General features: G+C 42.7%; 1 protein-coding gene across 5 annotated transcripts in view; it reads left to right on the top strand.

The window, feature by feature from the left end:
* Positions 1 to 3667: 3667 nt before the first annotated feature.
* Positions 3668 to 22020, top strand: part of dscaml1 (Down syndrome cell adhesion molecule like 1) — a 108054-nt gene continuing 89701 nt past the window's right edge. For all 5 annotated transcript variants that reach the window (XM_069706417.1, XM_069706416.1, XM_069706415.1 and 2 more), the window contains exons 1-2: positions 3668 to 3848; positions 13714 to 14034. In XM_069706417.1, the coding sequence (XP_069562518.1) occupies positions 3806 to 3848; positions 13714 to 14034 (364 nt within the window). In that variant the 5' untranslated portion in view covers positions 3668 to 3805. The remainder of the gene's footprint in view (positions 3849 to 13713; positions 14035 to 22020) is intronic.

Here is a 22020-nt window from a genome sequence, read left to right as displayed (position 1 = left end):
GCCATCTTGGAAGTGGTGGTATCGCCCTGGCACGGTAGCTTTTTGTCTGAAGGCGTTCTGTCTGCTTTAGAATCACATCATTCCCCATCTCCCCCTTTTTTTTTTTTTCTTCTTTTTTTATACCTTTTTCAGTCTCACTGTCTGTCTACTCCTTCTCCCTTGTTTCCATCGTTCTCAGCCATGCAAATAGTCTCATTTGCAAATCTAAAAAAAAAAAAAAAAAAAAGTGTGTTAGTGGAGAGGGTGAAATGGAGACATGAACCTCCAGCCAAAGAAGGTGCAGCACATACACCTCCTCTGCCCCTCACCCCATTCTCTCGTTATCCTCCCCAGCTCATTTGAATAAATTAACACCCTTTGATGCCTGGTGTGTGTGCACGCACGCATGCACTCTGCAAAAACATACACATGCAAGCGCATCCACACTCAAACAAACATACAAATACACATGCGTGCACCTGTTTGGTAGTGTAGAAAAGCAGCTACAAATGTATGTCCTGCGCTTTGCCGACATGCAGACACATGCTCACATACGCACCACGTCCTCCGATGTGCTGATACACTTTCACACATCTGCCTCAACAATCACGCATGCTTGGTGAAAGGCAAACACACGCCATTGGTTGGCAGCTTCTTGTTAATGTACTGCAGCATGGTGGTGTGTGATTCATATTAGCCTAATGCAGAGATTCGTTCATAGAAAACAGCATGCATAGCTAGCTAGACTGAGAAACAGGTTCTGCAGTGACCAGAGGTGACACTTAACACGAACTGTAGATTTTTTTTTTTTAATTTTCACTGCCATGATGTGATTTTAAAGGATCATTACTCCTCTTTTTGACCCTCTATCAAGTCATTTGCCTTTTTCTTGCTCCTCCAAGGGCAACCCACCACCATCATCCCTATTCCTGCAGCTCTCTCCCCATTCTCATTTTGATCCCTGTGACCTTGCACACAGCTAAACAGCAGTACCATGTGCCCGCTCGATCTCTGAATTCTAACCTTGCTGAGGTTTAAGCGGGCCGGGGGCTGTGCATTAATACTGGATACATTAACGCTAATATGATCCTAGCATGTAGTCAGGGCCTGAGGGGGTCTCTGATTGTCTGAGCATTAACATTAACATCCACATTAACTTATTCGCCTCATCACTCTCTCTGTGTGCCCTCAGCCCTCACTTGGTTTTCTCTGTTTCTCTCCTGCCCCGCTCGCCCCCTTTCGTCCTCAGTCAACAAACGCTCTTCCTCTCTCTCTCCTACTACCCTCGCTTCCTGTCTCCTTCCCTATCTCCGGGCAACGATGGAGGAGAGTGATGGAGATGAGTCACATGCTGCTGTGGTTTTTAGCGGTGTGGTGGCAGCCTGTCCTGGGTTCTGTCCTCAGTGACAAGTCACTGGAGCTGTCTGGGAGCTGCTTGCTTTTTCTGTGGCCTGGCTGGCCCAGCTCAGCCTGTCAGCCCCCATGATGATCACTGGCTGACATACAGTATAACCTGCTTGGTGCTGTCAGGCCAACTCACATCAGCCCCTTAACCAGCTTGCCACACTGCCTTTTGAAGTCCTGACAGAGACTTCACGTGTCGCAGGGCAGCTGGGCGGAGCTTCTAGGTACGAAGGGTTTAGTTTGTCAATGTTCTGGGTGCTGTTATCAGATGTGGTTGTCACTGGGAGAGGAGGAAGAGCATTGAGGTGCAAATTGTATTCCCCTGAAGGCTGTCTGATTTCTTACGAAAAGTGCCTATCTCACTCACCATGCACTACAGGCTGCACTTTTAAACTTGGACTATTGGTTGTAGCTGGAGACGTGCATAAAGCTGAAAATGTGATAATGTATAAAAGACTTTAGAGTACACACCTGGATGTTCAGAATCTAACATGAAAATGCCCCAGAGCTCACTTTACAGATGTCTATATATATGTCCCTGTTTTGTGTGTTTGTGTGTTCATGTTTGTGGGTCTGCGTGTGTGAGAGAGAGAGAGACAGGTTGCGTGGGTGTGTGTGTTTCCACCGGTTACATAATAAGAGAGTGGAGACAGAGTGTGCTTCCTTCCCTGCCACACTACAGCGGCTCTTCAGTGGGAGTGAGAGAGGCCGCAGCTCAATTCAACGACTAGAACTTCTTTTGGTTCAAAGCACCACATTACACCACCGAGAGAGTGTCGACCGAGGTTAGAGGGGAGTTCTCTGTGTCAAGTAGAAGGTGACTGATGTCATATAAGTAGGGCAACTGAGTGGACAACAAGTGGAGTCTCTGTGGTTGGTCTGAAATGGATGAACAACAACCAGCTTTACTGTGTGTTGATAAATCAGGTGATGAACTAAATGGCAGGGAAGAGGAGAGGATTAAAGCACAGCTTTGAACCCGTAAATGTTGAATCTCTGGGTCTGTGGAGTCTTCTGGGTTATTATTTTTTTTTTTTAATAAGTGAAATATATAGTGGCCTAAAACTAGATATAAATATATAAATATTTCATAAGAAAATATGTGGACAAGATAACAGTTCAAATCATGAATAACACTTGTCAGGATGGTAATGTCAATGCATCGGAGGGGCCGCCACTCATACCGGAACTACTGATGCAGAAACATATAGGTCCAGATTATTTGGATATTTAAAATGTTCAATACACATATGAAAGGGTAACTCCACACTGAAGTTGGATGTGTAGATTGTGTCCTGGTCAGGTGCCAAGCTGCTGTGTAAATACATGTAAAACAGGCGAGCGTGACTGCAGAACTTGTTTGGAAAATGGCCGGCTGTATCTTTTCTTACACCTGTTGGTTAAGATAGCTGAGAGCATGCTGAAGGATTTTAGTACTGTTTGTTAGGTCTTATGTATATGAATATTTCATTATTTTAATATGACAAAATAGATCGATAATAGGACTTTTTCTTTGCAGACTCTAGTGACAGTATTCAATGACTGTGACCCTGATCAGTGCTTATCCTCTGTGTGTCTGTGAGAGAATGAGAGAGATGTTCACAGGTCGATTTTAATGAAACTATTGACCATCTCAATCACAGTATCGGTCACACCTTTTTGAATGAGATTGATTGCAGATAATTACCTGCTTCTGTTTAATTTCAAAATTGTTTGTTCTATTGAAAGTGATCTGAGCGCCACCACTGTTGGTACTCGCAGGTGCGCAGCGCAGACCACATCCCCACTCTCCCCGTGAAGGAAAAGGAGTCTACTGCTTCTTTGCACTTCAGAACCCTCATGATCTTTTCTATCTATGCAAAACCCAATATCAATATCACTTTCTCTTTCTGTGAGTACAATTGCCAAGACGATGCTAACAGATTGATGGAAATTCTTAAGTTGATTTGCTTGGGAAATAAGCGAAGGCATTTCCCTGTCCCTGCGAAATCCTTTGCGTCAAAACAAAATTTAAATTACTTTTACGACGGAAAATGTTGAAGTTTGCACTTGTAACTCCGTCAGTTTACCGGATAAAAACATCCACACAGTGCGCATAATACAGAGGTTCCAGTTGTTTTCGTTTGGTCCCCCACTAATACCTATGGCTCACCTCTCCACCACGGTGCATCATTAGGACACCGGGGGTGGGGCGACAGCAGCCTGTCCCGGTAAGGGGAGGAGAGAACAGGGAACAGAGGCGGTACTTTCTCCGCTGCTCGTTTCTCGGCGCTGGAGAGTGCGGGACCAGGGCTGGAGAGACCGCCGGGGAGCATCAGCAGAACCAGTCCAGCACGGAGCCTCGCCTGGCCGACCGCTGCGCCGTGCACTCTTCTTGGGGGACTGCACAACATTCCTGTGAAATATAACTGCTTTTAATGGCATGTGGCTTGTAACTTTACTTCTGCTGTATTCTTTGCAAGAAGGTAGGCTTGAATTATGTCTCTTCAAGTGTTGCTTATCTGCATGTTGTACCCTCTCCAGTGCAATGCTGAAGTTGGCTGTGCGTGTTTTTTAGCGTGTCTGGCTGATACATGTTGTTGGATTAAATGAATTAATGTTGCAAAGGAAGAACAGAGATATCGAATCAAACTCAAAATCACCTTTGGAGGGAAACCCATAACTTTTCCTTAATGTTTTAAGCGGATGTTTTCCTAATCAGCCTTCATTTTCTCCTGAGCCACTGCTCGGATTCCTCTTACGTTCTCAGTGTCTGATTATCTGATAATATGATTAAAATTATAAAAAGGCTCATTATGAGCATACCATCATTACGCGCTTCAGTTAGGTGACCACACAGAAAACCATAAAGATCTGTAAAGTACATACTGCGTATGTTAAGGTGAAAAAGACAACGGCATTTGCATTTTGCATGATGACTATGTGGAGGTGTCGTGAATATGGAGGCTGTTGAATAGGAGGAGAGGCTGATAAGGATCTGCAGGCGCGCTCACGGATAAAGGGGCGACCTCGAGCGCTGATGCTGGCCACAGCTGTAGGCTGTTTACTCGCAAAAGTCCAAGGGGGCAGAGGAGTTTAACGTATTTGCTGACTTTTCTGCCCTGTGGCAGCACAAATAAGGTGTTAGTGTGTGAGTTTGTGCGTGCGTTGGGAGGAGGGGATGATGGGGTCTCTTGGGCTAAAATCACTCTTTCTTTTGTTATCAGTTATTTACTTATTTCTTTTTGAATGGACACAACAATAATGCATAAACGTCGGGTTGTGTTTGTTCGAGTGTGTGTGTGTGTGTGTGTGTGTGTGTGTGTGTGTGTGTGTGTGTGTGTGTGTGTGTGTGTGTGTGTGTGTGTGTGTGTGTGTGTTAAGTGTATGCGGCTGTGAGGCAACAAGGGTCAATACATTTTATGAGACGTGAACTGATGCTGGGGGTGTTGAGCACTGGCCTTTAATTTGCAGATAATTTGCCCCATTTGGATATTTTAAAGCAATATATTCCAGTCTATTTTCTTTGATAAAATGTAGGAGTGTCAGTGGATGCAGACCCAGTTGTTATCATCCCGGGTCTAATTATTCATCCACCATTTTCTGTGGCACCAGATTCTACTGATTGGCTTCGCTCTAAATACTGCAGATGCGAGATTATGATTCCTTTAGCCTTTTGGATATAAAACGTCCCGTTCTTTGCGTATGAATTTCTATCACTTCGTGACAACCACACAATGAAAAAACAACAAGACTCAAACGTGCACTTAATTTCCTTCCGTTTTCCCTTACGCACGGGTCTGTAACTGCAGATAATTGATTATAAACCTTTTTAATTAACAAATTTGAAATAGTTTTAAGCATTTGTATATAATTGTGGGCATTACGCCTGTTTCATGCTCCTGGTCGCCATCATTGGCCTTGGCAGTGCCCTCTGCCAGGCTGCAGCTGCGGCGGGGACTTCTGTGCTGTTTTTGTTGTATGTAATTGGATTACAGGGTCTATTTCGATTACACACACTGTACATCGCCCTGTCCCGTGACTGAACGAGATGTATTGAGTGTCTGTGTTCACTGTATGTATGTGTGTGCGTGTGCGTGTGTGTGTGTAATGAGGGGAGGAGGGTTGGGGGGGGCTGCAAACAGCCAGTGGAGCGGAAAGAGTGCTTGAGATGGGAGAGATGTAGATAACGCAGTGGAAAACAAACTTCCATTTTCCGTTGTTTTTCAACGCCATGTTCCCTTCAATCTGCACGAATCAATGGCCATTCATTGTTTCACGTGGTTGCTGTGTATTTTAGATATGTGTCTTTTTTGAAAAACTTTATTTTAAAGGGGAAAGGTAGGTCTATTATCATACATGCATATGCATTAGTACTGCGTATTTTCCTGGCTCGGCCGCGCCTCCTAGAATGGCACACAATTGTGCCCCCCCCCCTTTTTTTTTTTTTTTACATCAGATATGTCAGATCCATTTTTAAAGAGGAATTAGGTTTTTTTCTTTATCTTTTTTTTCTGTCATTAATTAAACATTCATTCAGTTATTACTGACCGTTTGTTGCTGTAGTTTGGCTGCATATCAGCACACCTGCACCCATGAATGTGGAGAGGAGAGGGAGAGGAGAGGGATGGATAGATGGATGGATGGAGGCGTGGATGAGAGAGAGAGTACACTAATTCTTCTTTGTCATGATTTAGGAGGCTGCTTGTCATTTGATGGAAATGAAATTGAGACAAACTCAGCTGAGGGCTGTGTGGGAATCTTCTTTTAGGCCTTACAGGCCAGAACAGGGCCTGAGAATCTGGAAAATGCTTAAATAATCATTGCAATTAATATATTTTTAAATCAGTGAGGAAAAGGGGGTTTGTTTCAGGGTGGAATTTAAGGAATTTCAATTAGTATTTGTAGAAATGTACAGGGAAAACACCATGCAGTGCTCGAGATGGAGTAAGAGCTCTTGCTATAATTATTTCATCAATTAATGTGATTCCGGTTATATCCAGTTTCTGTCGACAGGCCACCTGCTACACATAGCCTACTTGACATTAAACTGAATATTTTCTGTGTTACAGTGTTGTTGCCACGGAGGTAAAAACACTTAGACTTCTACATTGAGCCTGAACTTTATTTTGATTGTGCATTTGATGAGCTGGGCATCGTGTTTAACTGTATAGAACCGTGGTGTGTTTCTGTCCGTCTTGTCTGATGATCCCAAATGTTGTCCTGTGACGTTTAATGGCAGCACTTTTTTTTTTCTGGATTTCAGTAAACGACACAGAACAATTTAAAGAGTATTTTAATACAAGTGTGAAATGTGAAAGGCAGTTTGGGTATCTCATCTGATAGAATATCACCTGTAATATGTTGTTTAGAGTATTTGTTCATTCCTTTACACGGGACTCCTGCATATTCTAGAGACCGGGCTGAGCCGCAGATCTGCGGACCGCGAGCTGTGTGTACATTTGGAAACAAAACGGATACCGAGTAGAAGGGAAGGGCTTGGAGGGGGAGCCCAGTAATTGCGGTATGAGTCAGACTCTGGTGGCTACTTGGCCCGCACGATGCACTCGGAGATGATTGTTGACTGGACAACTAAAGCTTATCTGGATGATGAAAATATGACGACAACGGCTCCGAAATAGTTTTTTTTTTTTTTTTCTGCTTTTAAATCTCACGTCATATACTACGAGTGAATTTATTTATTATTGGTGTGTGTGTGCTGTGTGACGTGTAGTTCAAGATTCATATTTTGATCTATTACTATTATTAGAGGGAAAGTTAAAGTTGTTTGTGCGGGTGAAAGGGAACGTGCAGAACCTGGGGTGTGTATGCGAAGGATTTTTTTTTTTTTTATTACACATATATTAAAGTTGTATACTACAGTATTGTATCAATGAAAGACAGTACAGGGACAGTAGTCCTTTCTTTTGACAGACATATAGCTTTCAAACTCTTTCAAACACAACGTCAGACGTCAAAGATCGGTTTGTAGCGAACTGAGATAGAAAATTTGATCGGGATTCACTTGAAATGTACCCACAATACATCTCCAGCAACACATCAAATGTCAGATTTGGTAAAAAAACAAAACAAAACAAAACACTAAAACCACAACGTATTTCTGCCTTTGCCTTTAACCAAAACTGCTGGTTTTGTTGAAGAGACAGCGCCACAGCAACCACGTCACTCTCAGGTTAATTTGCCTCCCTCGCTTAAAAGCATGTTGGCGCTCAGCTCTCGGCCGATGACTGGTGCAGCACACGGTTTCATTTTCAGTCTGAACATATTGTTTGTCTTAAAACACACGAACTTCGTCAGTATTTTCGCGTGAGGTGATCTTTTCAGTTAAATTTAAAAAATAAAAAAAAAATCGCTTTTCATGAAAACTGAAAATTCTCCTAACCAGGTCGAGTTGATTTGGTGGTTTTTGTTCTTTCTTTTTTCTTTTTTTTTTTTCCTTCTTTTGCTTCGAGAAAATACGTTTTTATGACGCACTACTTAAAACTCAGCGTCAACGTTGAATGTAGGCTCAAGTGTCTGTTTATCGTGATAGAGCTGTAGATATGTATCCCTTAGCAACAGCATCACAATTACAGAGCTGTCACAGAGCTGAATTTTGACCGCTCACTCAACAGGTTTTTACACACAACAGTAGTGTGCGGTTGCCCTGTGCCCTCTCCTTTACTCAGAGAAAGATTGATGAGCATGTCTCAAATGACAAAACCAAAACAAGCAAAAAGCAAACAAGCAACAAAACAATCATACCCAGATCAACTCTTTCACTCTGCCTCTTTCTCTCTCTCTCTCCTGCTCTGCTTACTATTAAAACACTTTATGGTCCTGTGTCTGAGGGAGAATAGAAAAAAAACAAAACCTCTACAATTCTGACTCTTACTGCTCAACAGCGGAAATCATCCTTTTGAAGTGAGTGATGTGAATTTTCAAATGCTGAAATGGCCGCCTAATATTTTACTGACAATGCTTAAACTGTGTTTACGGGTTGTTTACCGCCTACCATGCCCCTCTCCAGCATATGCCTTTGCATGTGTAGTGTATTCACAGCTCCAATATCATGCTATGCAGTTTTTCTTTTTTTGGCTCCAGTCGCCCACCCTATTGAAATGAAACCATGTCAGAAATAATTCCTTTTTCTGACTGAACACACAACCAGAGACACGCTGTCATGCCACCCGAATGCATATCTCAATCATTTCATCAAGACATTGTATAGTAAATGAGCAGCTCCCTCTATCAAACATGATCGTATCTTTTGCCTTTTATGTCTTGCCATTTTTATGCAGCATCACTGCAAATACTGTATTGCCACTGACTTCAGTGCTTCAGCTGTTATGTGGCCTGAATGGGTTTTGTGTGCTGTTATCTACCGCTACATGGTTCAACACATAGAAAATCGACTTGCTATTAAGAACGTATAAGTGCAATCTGAAATGTATGTATGTGACTTTGTGTACGTCTGTTTGAAGGAGAGAAAGAGTTGGACAGGGAGGGAGAAGGTGGGATTTATAGCCCTGTTTTTCTGTGCACGTGATGGTATGAATCTCAGTGTGTGTGTGTGTGTGTGTGTGTGTGTGTGTGTGTGTGTGTGTGTGTGTGTGTGTGTGTGTGTGTGTGTGTATGTGTGTGTGTCTGAATGAATGTAGATGAGACAGAAAAAAGCTGCATTATGCATAGCAGTTCACCATAGGCAATATCCTTGCTTTTCCAGCATACATATTCATACTCCGTTTTCATATCCACTGCAAAAACAGGAGAAAAAAAGTGCAAATGTATGTGAGTGTATAGCTAAGAAAGATTTGAGTCACAAGAAAAACAGAAAAGGACATACCGGCAAAAAGAAGGGTGAAGGTTTAAAAAGGGGGAAATAGTAACAAGTATAGAAAAAATTAATTGTGAAGGATTCACCCGACAGGAAAGATGTTTCTGGGTGTTTCACCCAAAATCACTTTGACCTTCTTCATTGTAATCAGTGCATCCAGGCTTGAAGACGGGAATAAAAATACACTTCATGAATGAATGAGTGCTGCTCCTTTGCTCCTTATTTCTCTGCTGGGAAAAGGGTGGAAAAGGAAGCCTCGGGCAATGAAAGGACTCTGATAACATCTGAGGTTAGATGTTGCCCAAATAAAGAGGGAGAACTAGGTTATTGTGTTCCATGTTTTTATGTGTTGCTTTGGCTGAATTATTTCCAATTGATTATATTTGACTGATAAATTTGTTTCTTTAGTTTCCCTGTGGTCATCTAAACATTTCATTGAAATTTCATATAAGCTCCGGGCTTTATTAGCATAAATCCTGAATCGTGGAGTTTAATGCAGCTTACTACATTTTCAGATGACAATAATGCCTATAATTGCTGTCCCATTTGCACACCTCAACTGTCAGATATCCTGAAGAGGTTAAAGCTCCAGGGAAGACAAGAAAATAAGAATTCCACTATTTTTCCACAACAAATTACAGCTCCTCTGTATATCACATGACCAGTGGCTGCAGCCTGGGAAAGTGGTATTTGATCGTTTCTAGGCAGATTCTCCACCTTTCTTAACCTTTCATTGTCAAGTCTTGACAATGTCATCCTTCCTCATTCAGATCTGATGTTTTCACACCAAACTCTAAACCATCATTGACAAACAACACATGGTCACCATCATCATGATGGTGCTTTCCACTGGAGGCTCTAATCTGTGCAGTGTAGACTGGGGCTTGCTTCCGTGTGTTTGTACACATGTGTCTTTGCGTGCATGAGTGTGTGTTTATAAATTCAGTGACCTGAATTTATACTGTAGGACAAAGTGATTAGCCATCGCATCATAAACTGTTGCTTTTCAGAAGTTTTTCTTCTGACTTTGAGTTGTCATCTGATCTGTTTTTAATTTTAGTTTGAGGACATCTTTAAAGATGAGATGACATGAGAGGAGGATGAGCAGGGGTTTCCGACCTAGAGGTCAGGACCCTCATAAGAGTTCATATAACAAATCTTAAAGGTTTCATGATGATCAAACAGCCTTGGAATGGAGAAAAGACATATTTGTGCTACACATAATCTGTTAATTCATTCACACTTTAATCTTTACTATAATTTTATCTCTTCAGGCCTCTTTACATAAAATTATTTAGGAAGGGAAGAAAAGGGTAGATGACGGGCTGGTAGTTGACATTGCTTCATTTTTAGGGGGCAAACGGTGGGAAACCTCTCGTCTCAGTGGTTTACTTTTACCCTGGGGGGTACTTCTGCAGTTTGAAAGATTGTGCAGTCGCTCCGATAATTTAAAACAATTCAGATTAGAATTTGATAAAAAAAAAAAAATATATATATATATATATACATATATGCTTAAACATTTCCATATATTTGTGTTTTGGAGCAAATTCAACATATATATTACATGATTACAAAACTGATTCTGATCTTTAGCCAGAAATGTTAAAACGGATTACTTGCTGCAACATCCTAAAACAAGATTTGGATGAAAAATAAAATGCAAAGATCAAAATGGATAGTTTTAAAGTGTAGGATAAAGGGTCAACACACTAATTTGCAGGATCACTTGGTTTTGTATGCATTCACATGTGCAGCTACAGATGTTTTCTCTGTGGGGATTCCATGAACACCATCCCATACTCAGGTGTACAATAAAAATGTATTTATGCCCTTTTGGTAGGGCTCTAAGATTAGGGAGCATTAGTCTGAAGGATACACATTTTTTTGTGACAACAGTGGCAGTATATGACAGAATGATCGAACTTTAAACCCTTTTCTTTATACGGCGATACTGTTTTGTTTGGGAGTGTTTTTAAACCAAGGATACGCCGTTTTTGTTATGAAAATATTCTGCCTCAAAAGAAAAGGATTTGTCATCAGAGAAGCAGGTCACTGTCATTGATATTGTCTGCTAATAGTTTCCTCTTTATTTGCTCAGTACGGAAACACTTTAGTTAGTGCTTCTCACCCAGCAGTACAATGTGGTGCTCTCCATGGTGCTGAAAGTGCAGATCAGTCAGCCTTGCATCCTCCAAGAATGATTGACATGGATTCAAACAGTAGCATGGATTGAACTTGACCTAAATTTTCTAGATTTTTGAACAGAAGATCTGCTCCAACAATTACTCTCTTTCTGCTCAACATCTCATGCTCGTACACGCACACTTTACAGTCTCATATTCTGCACATGCACCCAAGCGGCAATTATATATTTTTTATTTTCTGTACACCTCTGCCTCTGCTTTTGGCTGAGCTTGACACAGAGAACAGAGGCAGTCATTTAACATTAACCTCTCTATCCCTTTGACCTTACCACACACACTCACTCACTTACTCACTCAGTTGCATCCAAACACCTCTGCACCTGAGAACCTTTCCCCCAACCAGCCACCCATGTCCTGTCTACAATATTGCACTCCTGCCTGGCTCCTTGATCTCTCCTTCCACTGCACACCCACACATGCATGAAAACCAGGGAAGTCCGACATCGGCCTCCCACAGCAGCACGATTACAGACTGGATAGACATTGTGTGAGTTAAATGTGAAAGGAGATTATGTGGGTTTAACTCTGCGTCTGGCATACAAATCCCAATCACATAACAATGCCTGTGTCTAATGTGGCAGGAGAAGACTAGAGAAAGCGTGATTGTGACTTACAGGGTTCTCTGGGAAGGATGAAGGAATGAGGGCACACGGGAAATGGCAGGAACCTGTAACTTGGATGAAATAGGGATGTAGATCCGGGAAGTGGCAGACTGTAGAGGGTGAAAATCAATGTAATGACAATTTGGATTTTATCCCTAATCCCTGCTTTTTACTTTTGATATTTTTCTCATGTGATTCATCCCATTCATGTCAGGTTATTAATGTCATTATGTCATCACATGTTACTATTTATTCTGGACAGGACAGATGTTAAAATGGTCTTCAATCTTGTTCTGGCCATGTATTCAGATCTTAAAAAGACAGCCAATGGGCCTCTTTGTCTTTCATTTTATAGCTTGCTACAAATGACATTCATTGAGGGAGGATCTGTAAAAATTGGAGTCTAAATGACATCTGATAGTGTCTTTATTTCTCCATTGAGAGCCAACACCCTTTTTCTCCCAGCACACAGAGAATTAAATTGATAGGGCTAATCCAGGCATTGTTGACACAATCCAGGAAAACGGATTAATTAAGTATCATTGTCTGAGAAGAAAATTCTCTGGCTCGGGGCACAGCGTCTTCCCCTGGCCTCCAGCCAAGCTGAGCTCAGCACTTCTCAGCACTCCTCTATACCCCCCCCACCCCCCCCTCCAATCCCAGCAAACACACAGAAATGCACGGATCTTAAAAGACGCTTCAATACCTTACTTTAAACTGGGTGAGGGCATTTTGAAAGAGGGGGTATCGGTGGTTTGCATCCCTTAAGACAACTTATGTGGTAGCAGCTTTTCATCTTGTACCGCAGCAGCATTGGTTTACAGAAAACATCTGTGGTAGTTGCCTCCTCAGGCTTCTACAGCTACAGATAGATGCCTTCCTACAATGACATGATACGAGCTGAGTAGGCCTGAGACGTGCAACATTTAGCCATCACACCCATGTCAATACATTGTTTTCCTCCATGATGCAGGATATCAGCAGAAAAGATAAAGTTAGAGGTGGGGTGGAGTTATGTGACCCATTTTCCCTCCGGTTGAGAGGCACATTTCTAAAGGACTCCCTGGATACATTTAATAGATTAGAGATATTAAGATAATGCATGTGGGATGAGCTGGACGGCTGCAGTTTGGCACACAGGCGGGAAAATTGTTTGGGCTGACATGGCCGAGATGTCTGTAGATCAAGCTTGTATACTGGATGTGGGTGTCTGTAAGTTTGTGTTTAATCAGGTAGTTTATTGGTTTTGTAAAATGAGCAGCAGTCAGCTTACAATAGTGTTATTCCAATAAACTAGTGAAATGACTGTAAAATACTATAAACACATTTCTAGTACACAATGTGTCCAAAAAACAACAACCAATATGGAACGTGTTATACTTGATCATAATCTGATATCATGATCACATATCTCTAAACTTAATACACACAAGTAAATTCAGTTTTACACAATTTTAGTGAGAAATAAATGTGCAGATAAAGTGTTAATACAATATGTTCATACATCAATATTATACTGGAAGTCTGAGAAGTGTTAGTTTTTAATGTTATACAGGTTTATGCTATGTTAACTGAGTAATTTCAGTTATTACTCAACAGTGTTTTTTGATTTTGCACATGCTCCGCCATCTCCTCACCTGTCTGGTAGTTGCCTCAATGTCTGACCAGCTAACTAACTCAGTCTCTCTTTCTCTCACCCTAACAGTCAACAGTGAGGATGTTGTCTCTACGCGGCTGTACTTTGTGAACGCCTCCCTGCAGCGGGTGACCTTCTCCAGCTCGGTGGGGGTGTCCCTGCCCTGCCCTGCGGGCGGCGCCCCCCATGCCGTCTTGCGCTGGTACCTGGCCGCCGGAGACGACATTTACGACGTGCCCCATATCCGCCACGTGCATGCCAACGGCACCCTCCAGCTCTACCCTTTCTCCCCCTCCGCCTATAACAGCATTATCCACGACAACGAGTACTTCTGCACGGCTGAGAACCAAGCAGGCAAGATTCGAAGCCCCAGCATCCACATCAAAGCAGGTGAGAGTTGGACACGATTGATGCAAACTAAGCACATGGTCAGTGATTCTCATTTTGAGAATCTCTGATGCATTTTGAGAGAATTTACTCATTTTTCTTACCACATCAACTTTAGATTGCATTTTTAGGTCTCTGTATGTAATTCCAAGGTATTTTAAATGGCGACATTATCCTAGTTTGTCTCAATTTTTGGATATACCGTCTGTCAAGTACACATTTCATCTCACTGCACACAGAGAAATGAACTACTGACGATCCCTTTGAGCAGTAATGAAACACTCCCTTTTCAGCATAGAGTAAAATAGACGTAGTCTCCAGGGGTGAAAAGTAAAGTCAATGCTTTAGTGTCTTAAAGTGCAATACCACTGACGGCCCCAAAACCTTCTTACTCCAATAGACTCTCATTCAAAAAGTCTCAACTTTTCTCATGAAATATAAAGTCAATAAAAAATTTTGCACAAGTAATAGTGGTGTCATTAGCTAAATTTCCCTCCTGATCAGTGTTCTGTTGGTCCTTCTGAAAATAATTCCATCAATTTGATATTAGGTCTCAGTGAGTTATGTTTGGGGGCATGCATGGCTTGATTTACATGCCGGGGGTGCAGTCGGGCTGATGGTATTGGTGGGTGGGTGTAGTGTCCTCAGGTTCTCAGTCAGATCCACCCCTTACTCCTCCCTAATTCATCCAAATACGGTAACTTCTGACTCTAAAAAACAAAGATGGCAAAGGCCAAAATGCCAGACTTGAAGCTTCAAAACAACAGTTCACAAACCAATAGGTGGCGTCACCGTGAATGGCCACTTACTTTTGAGCTTGCCGCCGTCTGGTCAACCAAAGAGACGGGGCCGGTGGCTCGATGCTAAGATCACACAGTAGCAGTTCCATTTGGCATGTTAATGCTATTAAGGTTAACTTTATGTAGCTCTACAAGTCGAGGGTGCCCACAAACATTTTGCGCCTACTTATGGCATATTACCATGACATCTGTTTAAGGGACAGCAATTTCTGCCTGACATCAAATTCTGTCATGACAAAGACTGGGGCAGCGGTTCCTATTTTGGATTCCTCACTTTTCTATCCTTAGACAGTCTTTTAAAGTGTTTTTGCTTTATTAATATGAGGGAATAAATTTTTTGAAGCTCCACATTTCCAGTTCATAGGACAGACTTTGTTAAAAGATAAGAAATAGCAAAGACATAACTCAAACTCAAACTCAAATTTGGAAACACGTCTTACAGTGCCAGAGAAATCATTATATAATGGCTGAGTGCAGTACATTCAAGGTTTAGTATTTAGTAGTGAAAAGTAAACAAATATTTATGTGATAATTTCATGGAGCACTAAAGTTATACCTGAAGTAAAACTTCACTGCATCTAAATAAAAATGTGTCTGTTTACTTGGACATTCATTGAAATGGTCACAACCGGTAACTAGAGCTATCCCAACCACTGTAAATATGGTCCCCAAAACGGCAGTCATATTGGCATCCTACAAACCAACAACTTCTCTTAGCGGGGACGAAGTGTCTCTAAATGCCATGTTGTGACCCTGTGTATTAAAAACACTCTGAAGAGAGACACGCAGCCTCATACTAGACAGTTGGTTTGGTGACCTGTCCGCACTCCCTGGCAAGGTCAAAGCTGGAGAGAGGTGCTGAACACACTGAGGGAAGGTGTTACTGCTTATTCTCACACTCGCAAACACTTGCACATGAAATTCATAAACACATGCACATGACCTTATGTGATACACACTCAATACACGTGTATACAACAGACTTGCACACACGTTTGTTCACATGCATATGCACATGCACGCACCCACTCAAAAACACAGACATCACGCACACACACACACACACACACACACACACACACACACACACACACACACACACACACACACACACACACACACACACACACACACACACACACACACACACACACACACACACACACACACTTATATGCACACCAGCCTGTGCGCAGCTCATGCCAGCAAGCCTCCTGTCTCCCAGTCTCTCCATCTGTCCATGGACTGGAAAGTCCCCTAACTACACACACACACACACACACACACACACACACACACACACACACACACACACACACACACACACACACACACACACACACACACACACACACACACACACACACACACACACACACACACACACACACACACACGTAAAGCCATTTTCCTCAAGCTGGCTCATGGTGTTTAGTTGCCAGCTCTTTGTCAGGGTGTTTGGCAGGAAAGAGTTTGGAGAGTGAGCTACAACAGACATGGAAAGATGTGAAAAGAATCATGAAAAAAAGTGGATTTTCAGGTCACGGTAATAGCCAGGCAGACATTTTGACTGTGTACATCAATCGTGCATGAAGAGACAGTCAGCAGTTCCCTATCCCACATATGCACACCAACAAAATCATTCTCCAAAATGCTGCCAGATTCTCTTCCTCACACAAATACACCCATATGGCCTGCATGGTCCCAAGAGTAGGACAGTCCCTCCAGCGTGAGAGTGACCTTCTAGCCAGCCTCGGTGTTGGGATGACCTTCCCTCCCAAATAATTACAACAATTAATCAATTAAATGCTGAGGCAACCACAACTCCACAGCTCCATAACCAGGCCTCACGTGCATGTGTGTGCACCTCATTACCTCCGGAGTCCTACACAACACACAGGCTCACTTACACGCTCACACACATACGAAACCCTGTAGTTGCCATGGGCGACAGAGGCGTGAGCGCTAGGGTGTGGCATGCCCCGTCTCAGGTGGTGCAGGAGAATGATGACAGCTGACAGCTCGCAGTGTGACACCCCCCAAAAAATCTGCCCTCCCACCCCTCCCCTCACCATGCGTGTCGTTCTCCCTCTCTCTTCCCTGTCTCTTTCCCTTCTCTTCACATCTTCACATCTCTCTCCATCCCTCCCCCTCTTTCTCACCCTCTCCCATGCATGCTGATTGTGGTCCAATAATAGCACTAGCACCTGTCTGGATAGCTCTACATTTATGAAAATCACTATGTGGGCTGCTTGTTTTCCTGTATGTATTTTTTTTGTTTTGTTTGGCTCTCTAATTGTGACCGTTGTTGTTATTTTGTATGCATTTTTACTCACACTTAACACTCCTCTATTGCAATCACTTATTTGTGATTAAAAATTTTGAAACTTAAATTGTGAGTCACACTAAAATATATCCCAGTTGTATCTTAACATGGTGAATCAGTAAAAGTTCAGATTGATTTAAAAAGTCTGCGCCATGTTACCTGGAGCCATTTAAACAACGACAACAAAACTTAAAGTAGACTTGATTTGCATTGTTGTTGTTTTCATTGCAGAACTTTAGTAAGTTTAATAGTCTGTTATTTGATTTTCATACCATATGGAGATAAATTTAGTGGCTGTCTGGAAGGTCGGAAAAATACTTTCTGAAACACTTCTAATTTGCAAGCTATTTTAGTCACTCCCTCCTCATGCTCATGGACACATTATAGGGTCGGATAGATTTCTTCTAGATATCATGTGACACTCCATCATTTAACAATACTTGGACCAACATATGTTTTATGTTTTATGTTACTGGACCAACATAAAAAATTATTCTTCCCTTAACAGAAACCCAACCAAGATACATGCAGCAATAGTTTTCTAATATGCAACCTTAAACCTAATATTGATAAATTGTCTGTTAGTTTCAGTCCAGTTAAAGTACACTGTTCTTTCTGCCTGTTTCAGTTTTGAAATAGAATTATGACTAAGGTAAGACATCATCTCCAAAAAAAATCTGTTAGTTGTCAAACCTAGTATTTTTAAAGGAAAAGTGAAAAAGAAAATCTTTTTCACATCAACAAAAACTTTCAATGCTAAGCCATTTTTTGAGTAGGACACTAACCCCTAAAGCGATGCTTCTATAGCTTTGTAAGTGAGGCCTCTCCTCTCCCATCTGAGCATCTCATCTCAGTGAATTTAGCATTTTTACTTAATTTTCTCCTCTTTGTGTACATAAATCATTTTCACTTTTGGTAACAAGTTAAAGGGCCGTAGGCACAGCTAAAGGACAGGGTGTGTCTTTACTCTATAAATTAAAGCACACCCTTGGCACATACAGTTGTCGCAGTTATTTGTACGAAGTAAATATTGCATCTGAGTCCGAGGGTTTCATGTTTTGTGCACCTAACACCTCCCTACACAAACTTAATAAAATGAAATGGAGACACCTGTTCCGTGAGCCCCGCCTCATCTCCCTTTTGTTCCGACTAAAACACACAAACCTACATAGGCAGGGGCCAAGACAGCAGGTGTTTAGATCTCTTTCCCCCATCTGCCCTCCTTATCTCTTCTCTGGCTGACATTTTCTTACTAATAGAGTAAATAGGGTCCCTGAACTTGATCCGCTGCTTTTGTTTCACCCTTTTCATTCAATAATTAAACCTGCATCTGATCATTTCTCCTTTATTTCATTGTATTTCTCCTCGTATCTCTCTCCCTCTCTGCGTTTCTACTGCTTGCTTTATGAATAAGTAAATGCAGTATTTGGTTTCCCCATCGTTAATTATTGAAGCGACAGTGATACAGGACTTGCCTCCCAGTGCGCCCAGTTGCCCAGACCCATGTTTTAGCTCGTTCCTAGGCAACCAGGCTGCATATAGTCAGGCATCAGTAACATCCTAATGATTCTGCTGCGCATGCGATGAGGGGGAGTGCAATTTACACACAAATCAGTCGGGCTACCATTTACATCATGTCACAAGGCTTAAGAGGATGAATATGTAATTTTTTTTTTTTCCGTCCGTGTCTTTCATATCTTCGAAGAGAAACGTGATAAATGACAAGGCTATCACAACAGCTGCCTCTTATTGGGGCTGGTAACATGGTTGTGTACAAGGGCGTGTTGCCACACAAGGCTTGTCTGACAGATTTTAATTGGGAAAGGAGTGGTGTAACAACACTTTTTTAAAGGGTATCAAGTGTAAGACGAAGTGGGATCAATGACAGAAAGTACAAACCTGAGGTGACCTTGGCTGGATTTGAACCCCCACTGAACTGAAATGTGATGACTGTCATCATTGCGCCAAACATTTACAAGCTGTCAAGCTGATTTTAAACACTCAATGAGAGGCTCAGTGGGCATTGGGGATTTTAGTTGCTATTGACAAGAGGCAGCCGGGTCAGTCGGAGAGTAAATAAATGATTGAAAGAATTGGCTCGGCCACAACAGCCGAGGCTTCTCTGTCGATCAAACGTATTGATCTGCAGGTAGATGGCATCAATGAAAAGCTGGGCCTGATTAAATCAAGAATTGAAATGAGGACCAGATTAGAACTAAGAGTGTTATAGCTTTGATTTCTTTACAAATTAAGCTTCAGCTCACATTAACGGCTTGTATGTCAGGTGACTGAAAGAAGTAAGAAGTGATTTGCTGTCTTGGTACAAAAGAGGAACTGAGTAGCAAGATAACACCACAACTGTTATTAAAAAAGGCCCCAAATCTAATGTCATACACCTCATTGATTTTTGGCAGTCATGTACATGATGAAAAGTAAATTTTTCAATTTTTTTTTTTTTTACATAGTAACACACACTCTGTACTCCAGTCTTAAGTCCTTCACAAGTCAGGAAAGAAGAAAGAGTGGGTCCAATGTTCAGCCGATTATGAATTAGTTACAACATAAAAGCAATGGACGGAAGCAGACAAAGACTTGAGAGACTAAACCTCGAACTTTAAGGTGAAAGACTCCCCACCATTTGGGCAAGGACACTGGCTTTGGTTCCACTGGGTTCCAGTGAAAGTGGCGGCAGGCATAAAGCATTATTAATGACCAAGGAAACTGGCCTTCAGGCTAGGCGTTAATTATATCACTGGAGAGCTGGGGGAGAGTGCGGACACACTGGAGGGCGGGGCCAGTGCCTATGTTGTGTGTATGTGTGTTTTACATTGTTAAGCCATTACTGGCCTGGCCTCCTTTCTAAAGGGAGCCCGGTTGATAGATTGCCAGAAACACTTCCCAATATCAGCCTGAGACCCTGTCTGATTTCTGTAATTGTGTTTTTCTCCTCTTACTCATGTCAACTTTCCTCCTTTTTGTCTGTGTCAAAGTTACAGCAGGAAATTCTAGTAACATCCCTTTAAACAAATGAGATCAAGATGGCGGGTAAGGCCACACTGCTCAGCTCAGTTCAGTTTAGACAACAGCTCCCTGTTCATTCAGTCTCGCTAGCATGCCCTTGAACTACATGTCTCTCCTCCTCACCAAAATAATCCATTAGTTTAATTTCACTTCACTTAATTTATTTAATGAAAATTTATGCTCTGATTCAGCATTTCACATTTCTCACTAATCTAAATGTGACAGAGTTAACTGGAGAGATAATTTGGTTAGCTACAGGCTACTGTTTTCATCATTAAGCCTGTCTTAATCACCACCATCCTTTCTGTACACTGGCATAGACTCACAGTCTAGTGCTCTGCATGCCATGTGCAGGGTGTGTGTTTTTGATGCCTGGCGCCTGCATGTGACAGTTCCGTCAGCTGTGAGCAATCCTCCACTCCTCGCCGTCTCATAGCATCTGTGGCGTTGTTCTTTAAAAGGCCAGTGGCCACTCACTGTGTATCCCCTTCAACACAGCTCCAAGTCAGCCCTCCTTACAATCATACTCGGCGCGCTGATAAAGACCCAGAGGGAGCATCATGTGTTTCACTGAGACGTGGCTGCACTCACATTTCCCAGACCACAGTGTGGCCGCCCCCGGCTTCAGGACTGTTTGGGTGGACAGAGACGTTGTACTGAGCAATGTATGTGAACGGGAGGTGGTGCAATCCCGGTCATGTTTGTGTGAAGGAACGTTTCTGTAGCCCGGACATTGAACTACTAGCTGTGGGGATGCGTCCATACTATTTGCTGAGGGAGTTCTCATCTGCCATTGTTGTCGCTGTTTACGTTCCTCCGTCAGCTAATGCAGAAGTAGCAGTAGACACCATCCACTCCACTGTGTCTGAACTGCAGAATCAACATCCCGGTGCATTTTTGGAAGTTACTGGAGACTTTAACCACATCACTCTGGATAAAGCACTGCCAACTTTTCACCAGTATGTTAACCGCCCCACACGGAACAATAAAACTCTGGAGATACTGTATGCAAATGCCATTGATACATACAGTGCTACTGCCCTTCCCCCCCTTGGTAGGTCTGAACACAACCTAGTCCTGTTGACACCTAAGTATGTCCCTCTGGTACAGAGGCAGCCTGTAACCACCAGGACTGTGAGGAGGTGGACACAGGAGGCTAAAGAAGCCCTGCAGGACTGCTTTGAGTCCACGGACTGGGAAGTGCTGTGTGGACAACATGGGGATGACATCAACAGCATGACGGACTGCATCACAGAATACATATAATTCTGTGATCACACCACCGTACCATCCCAGACTGTACACTGCTTTTTCAACAACAAGTCATGGATCACCCATGACCTTCTCAATCAGAAGAAAACAGCCTTCAGGTCTGGGGATAGGGATGAGCTCAGGAGTGTGCAGCGCGACCTGAAAGAGAAGCTCAGGGAGTGCAATGACTTAGGAGTTAGGAGACAGCTGGAGAGACTCCACCAGAGCAAGGCTGCAGGACCTGACGGCATCAGTCTCGGGGTCCTGAAGACCTGTGCCATCCAGCTGTCTGAGGTCCTGCAACACCTCTTCAACCTGAGCCTGAAGCAGGAGGAAGTCCCGGCGCTGTGGAAGACGTCGTGCCTGGTTCCAGTCCCCAAGAAGATGACTCCATCTGGCCTCAACGACTACCGACCGTTTGCCCTCACATCTCATATGATGAAGGTGCTGGAGAGGCTGGTCTTGGCCCACCTCAGGCCGCTGGTGAAATCTTCACTGGACCCGCTGCAATTTGCGTACCAGCCTCATGTGGGAGTGGGCGACGCCATCATCTACCTGCTGCAACGAGCTCAGTTGCACCTGGATGGAACC

The sequence above is a fragment of the Brachyistius frenatus genome, unplaced genomic scaffold (genome assembly GCF_029030835.1).
Source record: "Brachyistius frenatus isolate BFR_SWC_R1_liver_20210118 unplaced genomic scaffold, ASM2903083v1 Contig_62, whole genome shotgun sequence".
Taxonomy (NCBI): domain Eukaryota; kingdom Metazoa; phylum Chordata; class Actinopteri; family Embiotocidae; genus Brachyistius; species Brachyistius frenatus.
This window is presented reverse-complemented; position numbering and strand designations above follow the sequence as displayed.